Source organism: Rattus norvegicus, chromosome 7 (assembly GCF_021556685.1).
Source record: "Rattus norvegicus strain SHRSP/BbbUtx chromosome 7, alternate assembly SHRSP_T2T, whole genome shotgun sequence".
NCBI classification, from domain to species: Eukaryota; Metazoa; Chordata; class Mammalia; order Rodentia; family Muridae; genus Rattus; species Rattus norvegicus.
This window is the reverse complement of record NC_141540.1, coordinates 15,317,811-15,335,108: the sequence shown is the minus strand read 5'-3', so window position 1 is coordinate 15,335,108 and position 17,298 is coordinate 15,317,811. Positions and strand designations below refer to the sequence as shown.

Here is a 17,298-nt window from a genome sequence, read left to right as displayed (position 1 = left end):
TAAGGATCAGAACTCTCAGGCCTGCCCACCAGTTCCAGCCCAGGCTCAAGAGACCTCGGGGATGCCTTACTTAGACCCCCAAGGGGTTGTCATCACCACTCTGGCTCTGTCCCCCGCCCTATCCAGGACAGCTCTGCCCGGAAACAAAGAGAAGAGGGCTGGGCGGGGCGGGTTGCGGAGGAGGGGCAAGGCCCGCTAGATCGAAGCCGGGAGAAACTAGATCACTGCCTGCGAAGGGGGCGGGGCGCCCGCGCCGGGGCCCTCAGCAATCTCAACACAGGCACATTAAGGAGTCGAGCCAGGTCGCCAGGTCGCCTTTGGTGCTGGAGGAGAAGCGCCACTTGGGGTCTGAGAAAGGGCTGTGTAAGTGTGGACCACGGCATTCTGGGTCTGGGCGCACACCCATCATGTGTGCTCCTCGTCAGAATGGGGAGGTTGATGGTCTGACTCAGCTCTTTAATCTGCAGTCCAAATGACAGTAAATAATACTTTAATAAACTCCTACATATCCCTCAAAGCCTAGCTTCCCAGTACCCCTTCCCGAACCGCTCTGTCTCTAGCCTCCTGCTGCCAGGGTCCCCCCACTCGCCCCATGTGAGCTGCATGAGGTTTGCAGAGTTGTTGAGTGTTTTCTTTGCGGCGCGGTTAGAAGTGCTAAATAAACCCATGTGCACAGTGCTAACAGCTGTTGATGGAGAAATGATTTATTGGCAAACAACTCTAGAGGGCAGGGTGAGAAGGGCAGAGGCATCAGGGCCACCTGCAGGAGAGGTCTCCGGCCTCATCTGCAGAAACCCAAGTGGCCTGGACACTGAATTCTAGGACACACAGCTCCCTGTCCAGTCAGGGAAAGGGACACTTCTCCTGGCCTGGTCTGACCTGGGAAAAGAAACTGGGGCCCTGGAAGGAGGTTCATCACCCTGTATGGAGCCTTGGGTCACAGGCCCCAGGGACAGAAAGATCAGGTGGCCTCAAAGGACCTCGAACTGCAGAAGGGGAGGGAGGCACCTCCTCTGTTCCACTCTGAGGAAACAAGGCCGGGGGGGCCTAGGGGGGGAGCAGCCTGTGCCCTGCAACAGTCAGCATTTGGTGTCCCCTACCATGGTGGATGCCCTCTTTGAGTGACGGATGCCCATGGTATATGCTGGGGCCCTGGCCCGGTTAACAGTGACCTGTTCCGGGTTGTGGGTACCAGGACCCGGTGTGTCTTCCGGGGGCCGTGGTGTTCGGGGTCTCCCCAGTATGCTGAAGGCCGGCCTACGCTGCCGGTAGGTGTTGGGGTCAGGACTCTCGTACTGTCCAGGGCCTGGAGTCTCAGAAGGATCCTGAGGGGGGCGTGCGGGGGGTGTGCGGCCCACAACTGTGTAGCTGGGACTGCTAGGCTTGATAAAGATCTGTGACCCCCAGAGGGGTGGCATGGTGTAGGCATTGGGGGCAGGAGCAGAGGTGTCTGGGGGCTTCTGTCGGAGGCGAGAGCCCAGCGTGAAAGCTGGGGCGTTCCGCTGGCGTATGGGGGGTGTCTTCTCTGGGCTGTAGGCCCCAGGGCCTGGTGTTACCTCCAGACCTGGAGAGTCAATAGGCATGGGCACAAGATGGAGGCCTCGCCTGACCAAAGACCTGCACCAGAGTCTGCGCGGAATCCCACTCTCACCCCAGCCAGCAGCATTCTTCCCACATGCATTCTTTTCCTGATACTCCCGTGTTCAGACTCCAACTTCCACAGCCCAGACATCCCCCTCCTGCTTCCCACACTCGCTCCAGGTGGTGCCCTCTGCCCCTCCAGTACCCCATGGCCACCTGAATTATCCTCTCTGAAGACCCCCGCACCCCGAGATTGACCCTCTAGGTGGGCCTGAGTCCACCATGAAATTCAGGAAGGCAAAGATGTCTAAGCCGGCTCTTCCCTGCGTCTGACTCGGCATCGGCTTGATTAAAGAGGTGGGGCAGGGCAGAGAGACCAGATGGAGCAGCCAAGGAGCACAGGGAGATGGGTGAGAGAGTAAGAAGATGGGGTGCACGGAGGGCGGGGAGGGAGGGAGGAACGGAAGGAAGGATAGGTAGATGGACGTAGAATGGATGCATGGCTGAGTGAATGGGAGGATAGACTGATAAGTACACGAATGCATGTATAGGTGAATGGATTTACGGATGAATGGCAAGAATAAGAATTAATAGGTGCATGGATGATGGGTGGATGGGTGGGTGGGTGGATGGGTGGATGGGTGGATGGGTGGGTGGATGGGTGGGTGGGTGGGTGGATGGGTGGGTGGGTGGATGGGTGGGTGGGTGGGCGGATGGGTGGGTGGGCGGATGGATGGATGGGTGGGTGGGTGGATGGGTGGGTGGATGGGTGGATGGATGGGTGGATGGGTGGATGGGTGGGTGGGTGGGCGGATGGGTGGGTGGGTGGGTGGATGGGTGGGTGGGTGGGTGGATGGGTGGGTGGATGGATGGGTGGATGGATGGATGGGTGGGTGGGTGGATGGGTGGGTGGGTGGGTGGATGGGTGGGTGGGTGGGTGGATGGGTGGGTGGGTGGATGGGTGGGTGGGTGGGCGGATGGGCGGATGGATGGATGGGTGGGTGGGTGGATGGGTGGGTGGGTGGGTGGGTGGTGGGTGGGTGGTGGGTGGGTGGGTGGATGGTGGGTGGGTGGATGGGTGGGTGGGTGGGTGGATGGGTGGGTGGGTGGGTGGGTGGGTGGATGGGTGGATGGTGGGTGGGTGGATGGATGGGTGGGTGGGTGGATGGGTGGGTGGGTGGGTGGATGGGTGGGTGGGTGGATGGGTGGGTGGGTGGGCGGATGGGTGGATGGATGGATGGGTGGGTGGGTGGATGGGTGGGTGGGTGGGTGGATGGGTGGATGGTGGGTGGGTGGATGGATGGGTGGGTGGGTGGATGGGTGGGTGGGTGGGTGGATGGGTGGGTGGGTGGATGGGTGGGTGGGTGGGCGGATGGGTGGATGGATGGATGGGTGGGTGGGTGGATGGGTGGGTGGGTGGGTGGGTGGTGGGTGGGTGGTGGGTGGATGGGTGGATGGTGGGTGGGTGGATGGGTGGATGGATGGGCGGTTAGGTGGGTAGATGGGTGGATGGATGGGTGGATGGATGGGCGGTTAGGTGGGTAGATGGGTGGATGGATGGGTGAGGGGGTAGATGGATAGATGAATGGCTGGGTAGATGGATGGTGAATGAATTGATGAATGGGTGAATAGGTGGACTGATAACACGGGCAGAGGATAAAGTCAAGTGTCTGAACAATCCTCCAAGAACCATGCAGAGGGGTTGTTTGCACTGGAACCAGGCCTCCCTACCCCTAGGCTGCGGGGTCACCACATTGCCACCTCAGCTCAAGGCCTGAGGGACTGGAGAAATGGCCCTTCATCTGAAAATACAAGGGTTTTATCACTGCAAACACAGTTCTTGGAGCTCCAGTGGAACAGGAGAGGACGCTCCCCACTTCTAAGCTCCCATTTCCCACCACACACGTTACTTACTCACCTCTAATCTTACCCCGGCCCTGCATGGAGTAGGCAGGGGGACAGCTACGGCCAAAGCGAGTAACTTTCGGGTCCAAGAAGTAGACAGGTCCTGGGCTGGAATCCTGGAGGGGTGCTGGGGAAGGGAGCCAGAGTCCCAAAGGTACCCTGAGGAAAGGCCTCCCCTGACCCTCCCCTAAGGCCTGGAGCCTCCTGAGAGCCTGAAGCCTCTCCACCTGGGAGCCACAGCCTCGGAAGTGCTGAACAAGCCAGGGACTGTGGCATGCCAATCCCGGCAGGACCTTGGTCACTCATTGACTGAGGGGGATCAGTCTGCCTGGGCCACATTGTCACACCAGCATGGAAGGAAGAGGTCGCTGATGTTTTACAGATGTCTGTGTGGAAATGGAACCCAGACCCTCCCTCACACATTACCTTAGCTTTCACCCTGACTACACTTCCAGCCTGATCACTGTTGACCTCTAGGCGCACTAGCATGTTGACAGCAAACATGAGTTCAGTAGGCATGGGGAGTGTTGCTGGGCCCCTGATGAGCCCTGCCCGTGAGTGGTCAACCTCACCAGGTCTTTCTCAAAGCCTCGCTGAGTCCCAGAATGTACCTAGGTACCACCTAGAAGTGGGCTTCTGTGCAAAGACACACAAGCAGGGTTTGCACACGCAGTAGGCTCCCCACCACCTCAATGGTGGTCACTTACGTTAAGCAATGGCCCTCAGAAACACCCCACGCCCCGTTTGACAAGAATTTGTTTCCAGCCCTTCTGAAGCTCAGAGCTCATCTAAATGACTCCTGGGTAGGGGGAAGGTTGGGTCACAGTCACCAGTATGTGCTGGGCCACACACAGGAAGATGCCTTCCACTCCACCTCAGCTTGCCTGGGTAAGCCTCCTGGCCCATTTTCCTACACAGCCCTGTGAGAAGAAAACCCAGCTTGGGCATCAGGACGTATTCCACTCACCAGCAGGCCGCACTTGGTGTGCCCTTCTCCTGGGACCTTCTTTACCAAACATTTTTAAAATATAGTTTTCTTTTGTTTTGTTTTGTTTTGTTTAGGGGGCGGGCAGTATCTCTCTATTATGTGTCTCTGGCTGGTTCACTCTGCAGATCAGGCTGGCCTTGAACTCAGAGATCTACCTGCCTCTCTCTCCCAACTGCTGGCACTAAAAGCTGTTCACTGCCAGCACAGACTTTTTTCTGAATTATACACGTCTGTGAGGGAGGTTTTATGTGCCATTGGGGTAGAACCCACTGAAGCCTAAAGACAGATTCAGATTTCGCTGGGGGTTCTGAGCCCCACTGTGCAAGAGCAGTGAGAACTTGTAAGCCTTATCCCACCAGAGTCTTGCTTTACCTCACTGAGCCCGGATCTCACTCCCCGCTCTGGGCCCTTACCTCAGTGGATCCTCCAGCCTTCTGTCTCATGACCTTGATGTGTTCACAGCAGCCCCTTACCCAGACAGCCTCCATCCCACCCAATGGGGAGTTAAAGCAGCCTTAGGACTGAGTGCTGCTGCCATGGTGACTGGGGTGTTCAGCCAACATCACTGAGAACTAAGAGCTGGCTGTGGGGCTTAGATGTCCTGCACTATAGAATCAGAGGACAGGGGAGGCCCCAGGGCCTGCTCCCCAGAACCTCTGCCCACCACCAAAGACCGCCCTGCGCTCAGGGTCACAAATGTGCACATGGACTTTATTTGACGCTTTTGGAACACCAAGCAGGACCACAGCTTTCTTTGTTCCTCTTTTGAATCAAGCCCAAGGCCCTACACATTGTAGGCAGGAGCTCTACCCACTGAGGGGCATCCTGTACCCTAGACACCCAATACTGGTAGACACAGCAAAATCTTGGTATCTGGCCAGATGTAATAATACGCATTTGTGGTCCCTGAATTTGGGGGGTGGTGGCAAGGAGGATCAGGAGTTCAAAGCCAGCCTTAGCTGCAGAAGGAGGCAACTACTTGCCAGATGTGGCCCTGGCTGCCCTGCTCAGCCCGAGGCTTGCTTCAGAGAGACTCTGGAGGCTTGGGGGAAGTACCCTGTACCCAGCTGGTCTTACCTTCACTGGGCCTCCGAGCGAGTGAGTAGGCAGGACTGGCTGCCTTGGTACAATCGTGATTGACGTAGCCAACGGTGGACGGAAGAACATACAAGCCAGGTCCCGAGCCTGAGACACAAAGACCAGATCAGAGCTAGTGCTTGAAACCCAGAGGGGTTAGGTAGAGTCCCACCCTGGACCCCTGCCACCTCCATGTCTGAGTGGAGAAAATGTCCTGGACGACTGGGTGACACCGGCATTGTGAGCTAATCATGAATCATAGGGTCTGCAGAGACTTGGAAAACAGAGACCCAAGGAGACAGGGTAACACAGAAAGGAAAGAGGTTGGGAGCAAAGACCATCACTGGTGGGGAAACTGAGGCAGGGAACAGAGTAGTTGTCTCGCAGTGGGCTACTAAAGCTAAAGGCATAGACACTGTCCCATGTGGGGAAACAGGCCAGCACGGGGAGAGCGTCGCAGGAGAGGAAACCAGGGCCAGAGTATGGAGACCACTACAGCTAGAAAAACTGAGGCTGGAGACAAAGACACCACTGAGGGAGGAAAACTGAACCTAGAGTGGAGAGATCCCCAGGTTGTGTGGTTAAATGAGGAACGTGAACCCAGGACAGAAAGATTGTTCCTGAGGGGAAACTGAGGCCAGTCACAGAGAAACACCACCTCAGAGGTCCAGGGAGATGGTGATCTGACCCCGTGTCCATTATGGGATGGGAAACTGAGTGTGCAGCCTGCATCCTACACAAATGCCCTCCTCTGAGCATCCAGCCTCAGCCCCTTCACACACACCCCCCTCTGCAGTCCCCCACATCCACTCTCCCTCTAACGTCCTCCCTCAGGTTCTGCTATACTGTGTCCAACCTGTCCCCCTGTAGGGCAAGTGTGCAGGGCCAGCCGGTCCCACAGGGGACATATGGACCTGCCTGCAGATACTACCTCTACTCAATGTCCCACAAGCCCAGTAGGGAGACAGGAGGAGCCCTCCCCAACAAGGCCAGCACGAACCATTCTCCAAGGTGGCCACTCCACAGGACTTCCTCAGTCCGGTCTCCGGGATGTGGCCATCAGCCACCCGCCGAGCCAGGGGCACTGTAGCTGGCCTGGCCACTGGGTCGCAGCTGAGGGTCCCCATGGTGAACAGAGCCTCGGGTAGGCTCCTGCGTCCTGCTACTCTGGTACCACAAACCAGGCACTGTCCCCAATCCTCACAGCTCAGCCGGTGTTGGCAGAAGCTTGGCCTCACCACACCCTCCCCACCACACAGACAGCCCCTTGTCCCTAAGCAAGGATCTCAGGGCCTGGCCAGAGCTAGTCTGGTCGGCCGGACGCTGGCCTGGAAGTAGAGCTGAGATCAAGTGTCAACCAGGTGGCTGGATGGTCCAGGAAAGACTCCAGTGTCAGCCGAACAGGTCCCCAGGGAGTCGGCTGAGCTGGGCCACAGGGCCAGAGCAGGCTCTAGGGACCCAGGACTGCAAACAGGACACCCAAAGGAACATGGATGCAAAGCCTCATTTCCACAGATCGCAGGGTTGTGGACAGCATGTCCCCAGCTCAGCCGGGCGTTCATTAGAACCGGCTTTCCTTCATTCATCAGCTAACACGTACCGAGGAGCACCTGATGTGTCCCAGACTCTGTTCAGGGTGGTGTGAATAGAACAGGAACAGACTGGGAAAGGGAGGGAGGGAGTTCTTGGGGTGCACAGAGAAGCTAAACAATAAATGTAACAGACAGATTGTTCTGGTATGAACCACCCTGACAAGGAAGACCTGTGAGGGTAAGAGACCAGCTCTGCAAAGGTCCTGAGGCAGAGCTGAGGACAGAACAGGCCTGTTTTCACCTCTGCCAAAGGCTACCATGGTGTCCCCAGCAGAGAGTACTGGGAAGGTCAACAGAGTGAAACTCAGATGTCTCCCAGTTTGTTTCTATGCTGTTGGGCATTTTTTTAATGTAGTGACTTGGGGATGGGGCGGGAGGGGGGGTTGCTTTGTACCGTTCTGTTTTGTTTGAGTCAGACTCAAAGTAGCCCAGGTTGATCTTGAACTCCTGACCCTCCTGCCTCTGCCTTCCCAGCGCTAGGACTGCAAGAGGTGACCGAGAACTACCTTCTTCTTCAGTCACAGACAGTGGAGACTCACATGATTAAGATTCTCAGAGTCCACAGAAACATGCCAGAAGGCCTGAGCCCTGGGCTCTCCAACAAATTTCACGTCAGCCATTTTGGATTTTTTTTTTTTTAAGGATGTATTTACTTGTTTTATGTAAGTACACTGTACACTGTCACTGTCTTCAGATACACCAGAAGAGGGCATCAGATCTCATTACAGATGGTTGTGAGCCACCGCGTGGTTGTTGGGAATTGAACTCAGGACCTCAGGAAGAGCAGTCAGAGCTCTTAACCACTAAGCCCTCTCTCCAGCCCACCATTTTGGATTCTAGCCCCTGACTCCTATGAGTCCCTGAAGCTGGGATCCAGGAGTCTCAGAGGAGCCCACAAGCCCAACATGCATGTCCTTGTCCTCTTGACCAACTCTATTCAGCTCCACCCTTGGCCACATGGGATTAGATGGCTGATCCTGGACCCCACCACCACCACCACCACCCAATGCTTCAACCCCAGGTCCTCACAACGTTAAGGATTCCTTGGTCACACAACCAGTTAAAGTGGCTCACAGCTCACTGCTTGGTTACCTGGACCCTCCAGCTCCCATCATGCAATGCTCTCTGTTCTAGACCATGGCAGCCTGGGCAGCAAGGAGTAAGGACCTGCTTGTCCTGTGCTCAGGCAAATACACTCATGTCTTTCTACAACGTCAGAAGGTACCAAATAACAATAAATTCACAATGTCCAATGATTTCAGTGACAGCAACTTATGATACATCCCGCCAACCTCAGAAGCCTGTCAGGGGCTAACCAGGTATTGTTTGTTTCGATCAGAATTACTGGCTAGTGCACCTACCTGTCCATACACGGTCTACAGAACAGATTCAAGTTAAAGAGGCTGCCACATAGTCCAAGAGGTTTTGGGAGCTGAGAACAAGTCTGCATGGGGAAGATAATGAACCAGGCAAGGCCAGTTTGGGGCTGCTGGGGTCAGAGTTGGAGGGTGAAGTTGCTCCCTTCTGCCCGCCACAAGGTGAAAGACCAATAAAGTGGAAACTTCTGGCTTCCTTGGAAAGTCAGTCGCGTCAGACGTGTTTTGCTGGGGCAAGCACGTGAAGGAGTGTTTTCCTGAAGCAGACACAGATGGAAGGATGTTCTGCTAAAGCAAGCATGTGAAAGGAGACTTGATGAAGGAGTCTTTGCTAACGGCAAGCATGGGTTGGTTCGCCTTACATTGCGTAGCTGAGCTCCGTTTATCGTGACTCCATAGAGACACTACCTCTGGTGGCTGGTGGACTAGAAGGGAGGTTAAAGCATTTAAGAACTGTTATTAAAAATAGGGTTGAGAAAATTTTAAGCTACAGATCCAGCTGGGTCTGAAGTAGGGAAATGGAGGTTCAAATATTGGACCAGATAGCCAAACAAGTGGATTGGCAACCAATGTAATAGGCAGTGTCAGAGAGGGGAACGGAACTGAGGCCATGTGCCAAGGAGAGTTAGGAAGTCCTCAGCTTGCTGATCCTTGACACACACACCAGGCATCCAAGTTGGTGTGGGGCCATGACCCCACAGTATCCGTCAGTTATGGCATTCTTTTTTTTTTTTTTTTTTTGGTTCTTTTTTTCGGAGCTGGGGACCGAACCCAGGGCCTTGCGCTTCCTAGGCAAGCGCTCTACCACTGAGCTAAATCCCCAACCCCAAGTTATGGCATTCTTATGGGACCCTTTTTCAGATGTGTCTGGTAAATTCTTGGTCCTGTTTTCTCTGGTGTGATTTTAAAATGTCCACATATGCCCCACAGCCTCACCTCGATAAACACCGAGTGGCTCCCTTTCAAGTACCAGAAATATGCCATGCCAACCATGTATCGCGCACACAGCTGGTGCAGCATCTGGGTCCACCCAGAGGCTGTGGTCATTCCTCTCCCTCAGAATGAGGTCAAAGCCTGCTTGATGACGGCAGAGTCACCCAGAGCGGCGCACAGTCCTGAAGTCTGAAACATATACAGGCGGCCTTATCTCTTCCTGTTTTAGCTGACACAGTAACTGACACAGGGACCTGGATTTTTGGTTTGGTTTGGTTTGGTTTGGTTTGGATTTTTAGATTTGTTTATTATGTATACAATGTTCTGCCTGCATGTATGTCTGCGGAGCCGGAAGAGGGCATCAGATCCCATTACAGATGTTGTGAGCCACCATGTGGTTGCTGGGATTTGAACTCAGGACCTCTAGAAGAGCAGCCAGTGCTCTTAACCACTGAGCCATCTCTCCAGCCCAAGACCTGTATTTTTTTTTCTTTTCTTTTTTTTTTTTTTTCGGAGCTGGGGACCAAACCCAAGGCCTTGCGCTTGCTAGGCAAGCGCTCTACCACTGAGCTAAATCCCCAACCCCAAGACCTGTATTTTTATTAACCAGCTACAAGCCTAAAATGGGCAGGTTGTGAGCTGTTCTAAGCCTTTGGGCTGCTAATAACTTGATAAATGGCTCATTACTGGCCATCTGGCTCACCCTGGCTCAGTCTGTCCATGGGTGTCCTTAAGGCTGTTCTCTTATGGTGACCTCTTGGTGAGTCCCTTGGCAACCTGCTCATTGAGACTCCTCCCAGACCCTCTTCCTGACCACATCTTCCCTTTCTTCCTCATGATCCTCTTTCCTGTGCTTTCTTCCTCTCTCCCTGGGACCCCTGGCTGGGATCAGAGTTCAGTCTTCCTCTCCCCTCTGCCCAACCATAGGCTACTCACTCAGCTCTTTATTAACCAATTAGAGATCATTGGAGAACATTCCTTATACGGCACAGATACAGGAAATGGTTCGATAACCATGACAATGCTAACATTCAGACTGTAACCAGATCTCCCAGAAATCAGCATCTGAGATGGACAAGGACGCAGTGGTGTACTTTTTAAATCCAGGCACTTGGGAGGCAGAGGTAGTTGGATCTCTGAGTTCAAGGCCAGCCTGGTCTACAAAGCCAGGGCTGGATACACTGAAAAACTGTCTTAAAGAGAGAGAGATAGAAACAGAGACAGAGACAAAGAGACAGGGAGACAGAGAGGCAGAGACAGAGAGACAGAGACAGAGACAAAGAGACAGGGAGACAGAGACAGACAGAGACAGGGAGACAGAGAGACAGAGACAGACAAAGACAGAGACAGGGAGTCAGAGACAAAGAGACAGGGAGACAGAGACAGACAGACAGAGACAGAGAGACAGAGACAGAGACAGGGAGACAGAGAGAGAGAGAGAGAGAGAGAATATTCAGCATCTGAATATACAGTGCACAAGACCAACCCTCAACACAGTCTCAGGGAAATCATACTGTCTTATACAATATGGAGTAACTTAGGATAGGGCACAGCCTGAACCCAGCCCCATTTCACCTCCTTACAGCCAAAGCCCTACACTGACCAAAACCAATGTACAGGAAGATACAACCCCTCAGCCATAGACTCAGAGCCAGGCAGAGAGAGGGGACCAGGCCCGAAAAGCTCTCTCAAGCCCATCCAAGTCCATTTCCTGAGCCGGTGCCACCAGACAGCCCCGGAAGCTTTGAGGCTGGTGGATTGTTGAGCCCATGGCATGGAACTCACTGGTGCCCTCTGGTGGATGAAAGGAGAACAGGCCCTAACTGTTCTGCGCACTCTGAAGCTGTACTAGAAAGATGAGAACAAGAGGCGAAGACAGATAAAATCAGATAAAAAGGACGGATAAGTGGAGGATGGTGGAGGATGGTGGGCAATGGTTGAGGATGGTGGGGGTGTTGGGGGATGGTCAGCAATGGTTGAGGATAGCCAGAGGATGTATGAAGAGCTTGGAGATCATGGGAGTATGGTGGCAAGTCAGAGCACTGTTGATGGGCTCTCATCCTGTGTTTGATAACATCGGCATGGCTTCCCTTTCTCTCTGCTCTCATAGGCTTTGCTCACCCTGTTGAGTATCTTTTTTTTTTTTTTCAGAGCTGGGGACTGAACCCAGGGCCTTGCGCTTCCTAGGTAAGCGCTCTACCACTGAGCTAAATCCCCAGCCCCTTCTGTTGAGTATCTTATACATGTCTCCCTCAGAGGCCTTTTCTTAGGCTATGCTTCTGCCATAGCAGCTGTGACGAGCCATTTAATGGCTTCATGCGCACAGCTGTTTCCTCTGTCTCCCTGTGCCCAGGTGGACGAAGAGCAGCTGGGGTAGACCAGTTCTCCCGGAGACTCTGTAGACAGCCCATGCCTCATCTACATGCCTCTTGTCCCTGAGCCTGAGGCACCATCCTCTCAGAACCAGAATCTGTCTGATTCGTCTTCCTTCCTCAAAACAGTGGTGGGGGTCTCAGGTCAAAGGCTTCCAGGGAAGGGGAACCCCCAGAGCATCTGGCTATGTGCAGCCTGATGGGGAGGGGTACATCGTTGGAGACCGGTTCTAATGTTGTGATTCCAACGGTAATCTATATGTGCAAGTGCTGAAGGTCCTCGTCCCCAATAGGTTTTTGATCGATCAATAAAGATGCCAGTGGCCAATGACTGGGCAAAGGGAGACTGGGTGGGACCCTTAGAGATGCTTAGGCTAGGATGCGGGGGGCAGGGGGTGAGGAACCATGAAGCGCTGGCAGACGACGCACATAGGAGCTGTGGAAGAGAAAGCCAACCAGCCATGTGAGAAATCATGTGGGCGGTCATTGTCCACTTCCCACACAGGATTGGGCCTGGGGTAGCAGGGGAAGGTTTAGAAGTGCCTGACCTGGGGTTGGGGATTTAGCTCAGTGGCAGAGCACTTGCCTAGCAAGCTCAAGGCCCTGGGTTCGGTCCCCAGCTCCAAAAAATAAAGAGCACTGGCTGCTCTTCCAGAGGTCCTGAGTTCAAATCCCAGCAACCACATGGTGGCTCACAACCATCTGTAATGGGATCTGATGCCCTCTTCTGGTGTGTCTGAAGACAGCTACAATGTACTCACATATAATAACATAAATAAATCTTAAAAAAAAAAAGCCTACATCCGATCCAGTCTCTCTCTGTCTTGTGCATCACATGTAGGCTCTCAGCTACTTCTCCTACCATGATTGCCTCCCTGCTGCCAAGCTCCCTGCCACGATGGCAATGGGCTCATGACACTGCAAGTCAGCCCCCAATTAAGGCTTTCTTTTGTAAGTTGCCTCGTTCATGGTGTCTCTTCACAGCAGTAGAATAATGACCGAGACAGAAGTTGGTACCAGAAGTGGGGTATTGCTGTGACGAGCCTGATCATGTTATTTGTTGGTAGAGTGTGAGCTTTAGGACACTGTATAGTGTCCAGTTGAATGCTCTGAGTAGGAGATTGAACAACAGGAATGCTAAGAGCACCATGGCAGGGAGGCTCAGAGGGGAACAATATCAGTGGCCAAGTCAGAGACCATTCTTTTAGTATTTTAGCAAAGAATGTGGCTGCTTTCTGGCCTTTCGCTAAAAATAAAACCTACCTGAGGCTGAACTGAAGGGTTTTGGATCAGTGTTGTTGGTAGAGGAGAGGTTTCAGGACAGCCTGGTATTGGCTGGGACACGTGGGTTTTAGTGATCACTCTTACGCAGGTCTGCAGTGAAAAGGAGCAAGCAAAGAAAAAAATTAACGGAAATGTACAGGTTGAGGAGAAAAAGAGCATCCGGGTGTGATGTTGAGGACAAGCCTGCTAAACAGAATAAAGAAAGTGGTATCCTCCGGGCAAGACCCCACCCAGCTAATCCCACAACAGTGGGAAAAAAGATTATGCAAATGTAATTCAATGCGGTGAGCTGGTTTAGCCCGAATTGAAGTGGAAACTTCTGGTTTCTTTGGAAAGTCAGTTGTGTCCAACGGTGTTTTGCTGGGGCAAGCACGTGAAGGAGTGTTTTCTTGAAGCAGACACAGGCGAAAAGATGTTTTGCTAGAGCAAGTACCTGTGATGAAGGAGTCTTCACTAAGGACACACATGTATTGGGTCCCCTTCCGTGCGTTGTTAAGCTCCATTTGCCATGACTCCATAGAGACAGATTTACCAAAAATACTCCCGGCGGTGTGGTGGCGGTTTCTTGCAGCTTCCACAGACTCCGGCCAATTGACAGAGCGATGTCAGGTGACACAGACTGGTGTGGCTGAGTGTCTTCGGTTCTGTTGTTTCTGTGTCCCTGCCTTGTGAGGACCACAGCAGCTCACAAGATGGCGTGGTTTTTTTTTTTTTTTTTTTTTTTTGGTTCTTTTTTTTCGGAGCTGGGGACCGAACCCAGGGCCTTGCGCTTCCTAGGTAAGCGCTCTACCACTGTGCTAAATCCCCAGCCCCACAAGATGGCGTGTTTACAAGTGCCAGCTCACAGCCTGCCCACCTGGACACCTGGAGCTGTCCTTACCTTCCTAGTACTGTTCATCTCGTCCTCTGTCCCCAAGCCAGGCCCGTTGGCTCAGACTCCTCACAAGCCTTCTAGCTTTATCCCATGGGAACTCTAACAAAGGAGACCTGTCCTGCCCGAGCTGGGCACCTGTACCTTTCCTCCCAGAAAGAGCTGCCATTCACGCAGATCAGAACTGGTTCTCGTGCTTTGGTGAGGGATCCGGCCTCCGGTTCAGAACATCCAGTTTTGGCAGAACAGGACGTGAACCTCTCAAGAAATGAAAGGCTCACGTGCTGAAAACCTGAAGAGGAATTCCAGCAGACTCAATTGTGTCCTTAAAAATCTTCCCTTCCTGGGGCCAGAGAGATGGCTCAGCGGTTAGGAGCACTGACTGCTCTTCCAGCGGTCCTGAGTTCAAATCCCAGCAACCACACGGTGGCTCACAACCATCTGTAGTGAATTTGATGCCCTCTTCTGGTGTGTGTGAAGATACCTATAGTATACTCGTATAAATAAAATAAATAAAATATTTTTAAAAAAAGACAATCTTTCCTTCCCTCTCTGGCAGCCCCTCCAGTTTCCTGCTCTTCCAGAACACAACAGAAATCCAGCCTGCATAACCCTGGTCCTAGCCTTGCCTTCTTCCTGGTGAACTTCTTTCCTCCCACAAGCGCCCACAACTGTCTACTTGTCTGTTCCCATATGAAGGACCTTCCTGACCCCAGTCTACCTTACAGCTCACCTCATTCTGAGTCACCCAAGCTTAGCTTAAGAACCTAATCGAGCACATGCCAGATCACAGCTGTGCTTTATGCCCCCAAGAGACCCCTGAGTTCCAGCATGAGAGGTGGTGGACACTTTAAGGACTGGGCCTAGGCAGAGGTCCTAAAGTAACTGATACTGGGCTCTTAAAAGGGCTGTGGGACTCCTGTCTCCTCCTTGCTCTCTGTTTTGGTCTTGTTTTGTTTGTGGGATAAGGTCTTTATGATTTTGCTTTATTTTGTGTTTGTTTGTTTGTTTGTTTGTTTGTTTAGGGAGAAAGGTGGTTTATAACAGTGCCTCTTTGTCCTGGAACTCATTTTGTAGACCAGGCTAGCCTCGAACTCAGATATTCCCCTTCATCTGCTTCCTGAGTGCTGAGATCAAAGGCATGTGCCCCCATACCCTACTGACAGTTACTTGTGATTAAGCCCAGGTCAGGCTCAACTTTAATTCTCCTGCCTCAGCCCGCTGAGCCCTGGGATGACAGGTGCGTACGGGTATTCCCAGCTCTCACTTTTTTTGTTTCTTGGCAGAGAAGTGAATAGGATGCTCCCTTACGCATATCCTGCTTCACCTCAAACGCATTGACTGCGATCTGAATTCCCAAAGCTGTGAGTCAAAATAAGTTATTTCCCGGGGCTGGAGAGATGGCTCAGTGGTTAAAAGCACTGACTGCTCTTCCAGAGGTCCTGAGTTCAAACCCCAGCAACCACATGGTGGCTCACAACCATCTGTAATGAGATCTGATGCCCTCTTCTGGTGTGTCTGACAGTGGGTATGATAAATAAATAAATCTTTAAAAAAAAAAAAAGTCACTTTCCAGGAGTTACAGAAATAGAAAATGGACTCCTCCCGGCTCAGACTCCTCTCGCTAGAACCAAAGCTCCAGGATGAAGGGAGCTCAGAGATAGAGCTTCTGCCTAAAATCCTCCAATAAGGAGCTGGACGCGTGGCTCAGGGGTGGAGCCCTGCCTAGTGAAAGGCAGGGGGCGTGGTCAAGAGTGGAGTCCCTCCTTAGAATCCCCAAGTGAGGGATGGGGTGTGGAAGGATAGCAGAGTGTTTCCGTGTTTCCCTACGACACACGCGCACACACACACACATGTACACGATATCCTCAGTTAATCCCCTGCGCCCTCTCTGCCACTTTGTGCACAGAACCTAAGTTCCTTGGGCCAGGAACCACACATATATAGTATCACTCAAAAAATTCGTACTGGCCCTTTCCCCTGGCTGGCAGCGCGGGGGCCGCACGATGCCTGGACTTACAGTAAAAGACGTTAACCTGCAGGAGTTCGTCAGAGCTCTGGCAGCCTTCCTCAAAAAGCTCAAAGTCCCCGAATGGGTGGACACAGTCAAGCTGGCCAAACATAAAGAGCTCGGCCCGTGTGATGAAAAGTGGTTCTACACACGAGCTGCTTCCACACGCGCGGCAAGCAAGACCAAGATCCTCGGAGGTGTCAGGCCCAGCCACTTCAGCAGAGGCTCTAAGGGTGTGGCCCGCGGGCTCCTCCAAGTCCTGGAGGGACTGAAAATGATGAAAAAGGACCAAGATGGCGGCCGTAAGCTAACACCTCAGGGACAGAGACATCTGGAAGGATCGCTGGACAGGTGGCAGCTGCCAATGAGAAGCATTAGAACAAAGGATGCTGGGTTAATAAATTGCCTCATTCATAAATAAATAAATAAATAAATAAATTCGTACTGAGTTACTAATGGCCCCTTACCCTAGTAACTGCTCTCATTCTTCAGGTCCTCAGGGCTCTGCCACAAATTATCAAACAGGACCCCAGCGACCAGTCCTGTCATATCTGTTTCCAACACACCCGACAAACCTTAAACAAGACATTGCCTTCGCAATGGTCTACACATGCAGAATCAGAGATGAAGGCAGAAGAAGAATTGAGTTAGAGAACAGTCTGGGCTACAAAGTGAGCCTCTGGCCAGCCTGGGTTATAAAATTCAATAAGTGAAACATATTTCCCCAGCATCTTCATCCCAAGGAAGAGAGGCACTTGACTCCATCATGGCAACAAGATCTGTTGCTTAGCAACCATGTCATCATAATCTTAGCCCCTAGTAACAGGACCATAACTTTGGTAACAGAACCCTGACACAAGGAAATTGAACCTGTCTCCTAGCAACAGGCCCCCAGACCTAGCAACATGCAGCCAGCCCCTAGCAACAAGGCCTTAGGCTGAGCAGCAGGTCTCCGCTCTTGGCAATATGGTCCCTGCCCCACCCAGCAACAGGATCCCAACCTTGGTATCATGGTCCCAGACCTTAGTAACAGAATTCCAGGCTAGCAACCCAGCCCCAGCCCCTAGTAACAGGTTTCTAGCCTAACAACATCGTCCCTGCCCCTAGCAACAGGATCCCATCCTAGCAATACGGGCTCAGCCAATAGTGCCAGCAGAGCCAAATCCTACAAAGATAACGCACATCCCTGCACAGGGAGACCAGAGTGCATCCCCCGTCTCTAGGCCCTCCATCCTGGCACTGACCAAAGCCTCCTAAGTGAGATTTGTGATTGATGGGGGGATGAGAACCACACTTCCCTCAGCTCCA

At 52.8% G+C, this 17,298-nt stretch overlaps 1 protein-coding gene across 2 annotated transcripts; it reads right to left on the bottom strand.

Moving 5' to 3' along the window:
* Nucleotides 1-686: 686 nt before the first annotated feature.
* On the bottom strand, nucleotides 687-16,777 carry Cimap1d (CIMAP1 family member D). Of its 2 annotated transcripts, XM_087556192.1 has the most exons (6): nucleotides 16,458-16,777; nucleotides 16,000-16,348; nucleotides 13,088-13,198; nucleotides 5,552-5,659; nucleotides 3,500-3,613; nucleotides 687-1,564 (listed from the first exon to the last, which is right to left on the bottom strand). In XM_087556192.1, the coding sequence occupies exons 5-6, from the start codon at nucleotides 3,522-3,524 to the stop codon at nucleotides 1,080-1,082; spliced, it is 510 nt and encodes a 169-aa protein (XP_087412318.1). In that variant the 5' UTR covers nucleotides 3,525-3,613; nucleotides 5,552-5,659; nucleotides 13,088-13,198; nucleotides 16,000-16,348; nucleotides 16,458-16,777; the 3' UTR covers nucleotides 687-1,079. The 2 variants fall into 2 exon arrangements, with proteins under 2 accessions (XP_087412318.1, NP_001178706.1); NM_001191777.1 differs by lacking the exons at nucleotides 13,088-13,198; nucleotides 16,000-16,348; nucleotides 16,458-16,777 and adding an exon at nucleotides 6,552-6,678 and having other exon boundaries at nucleotides 1,080-1,564.
* Between the last annotated feature and the right edge of the window lie 521 nt (nucleotides 16,778-17,298).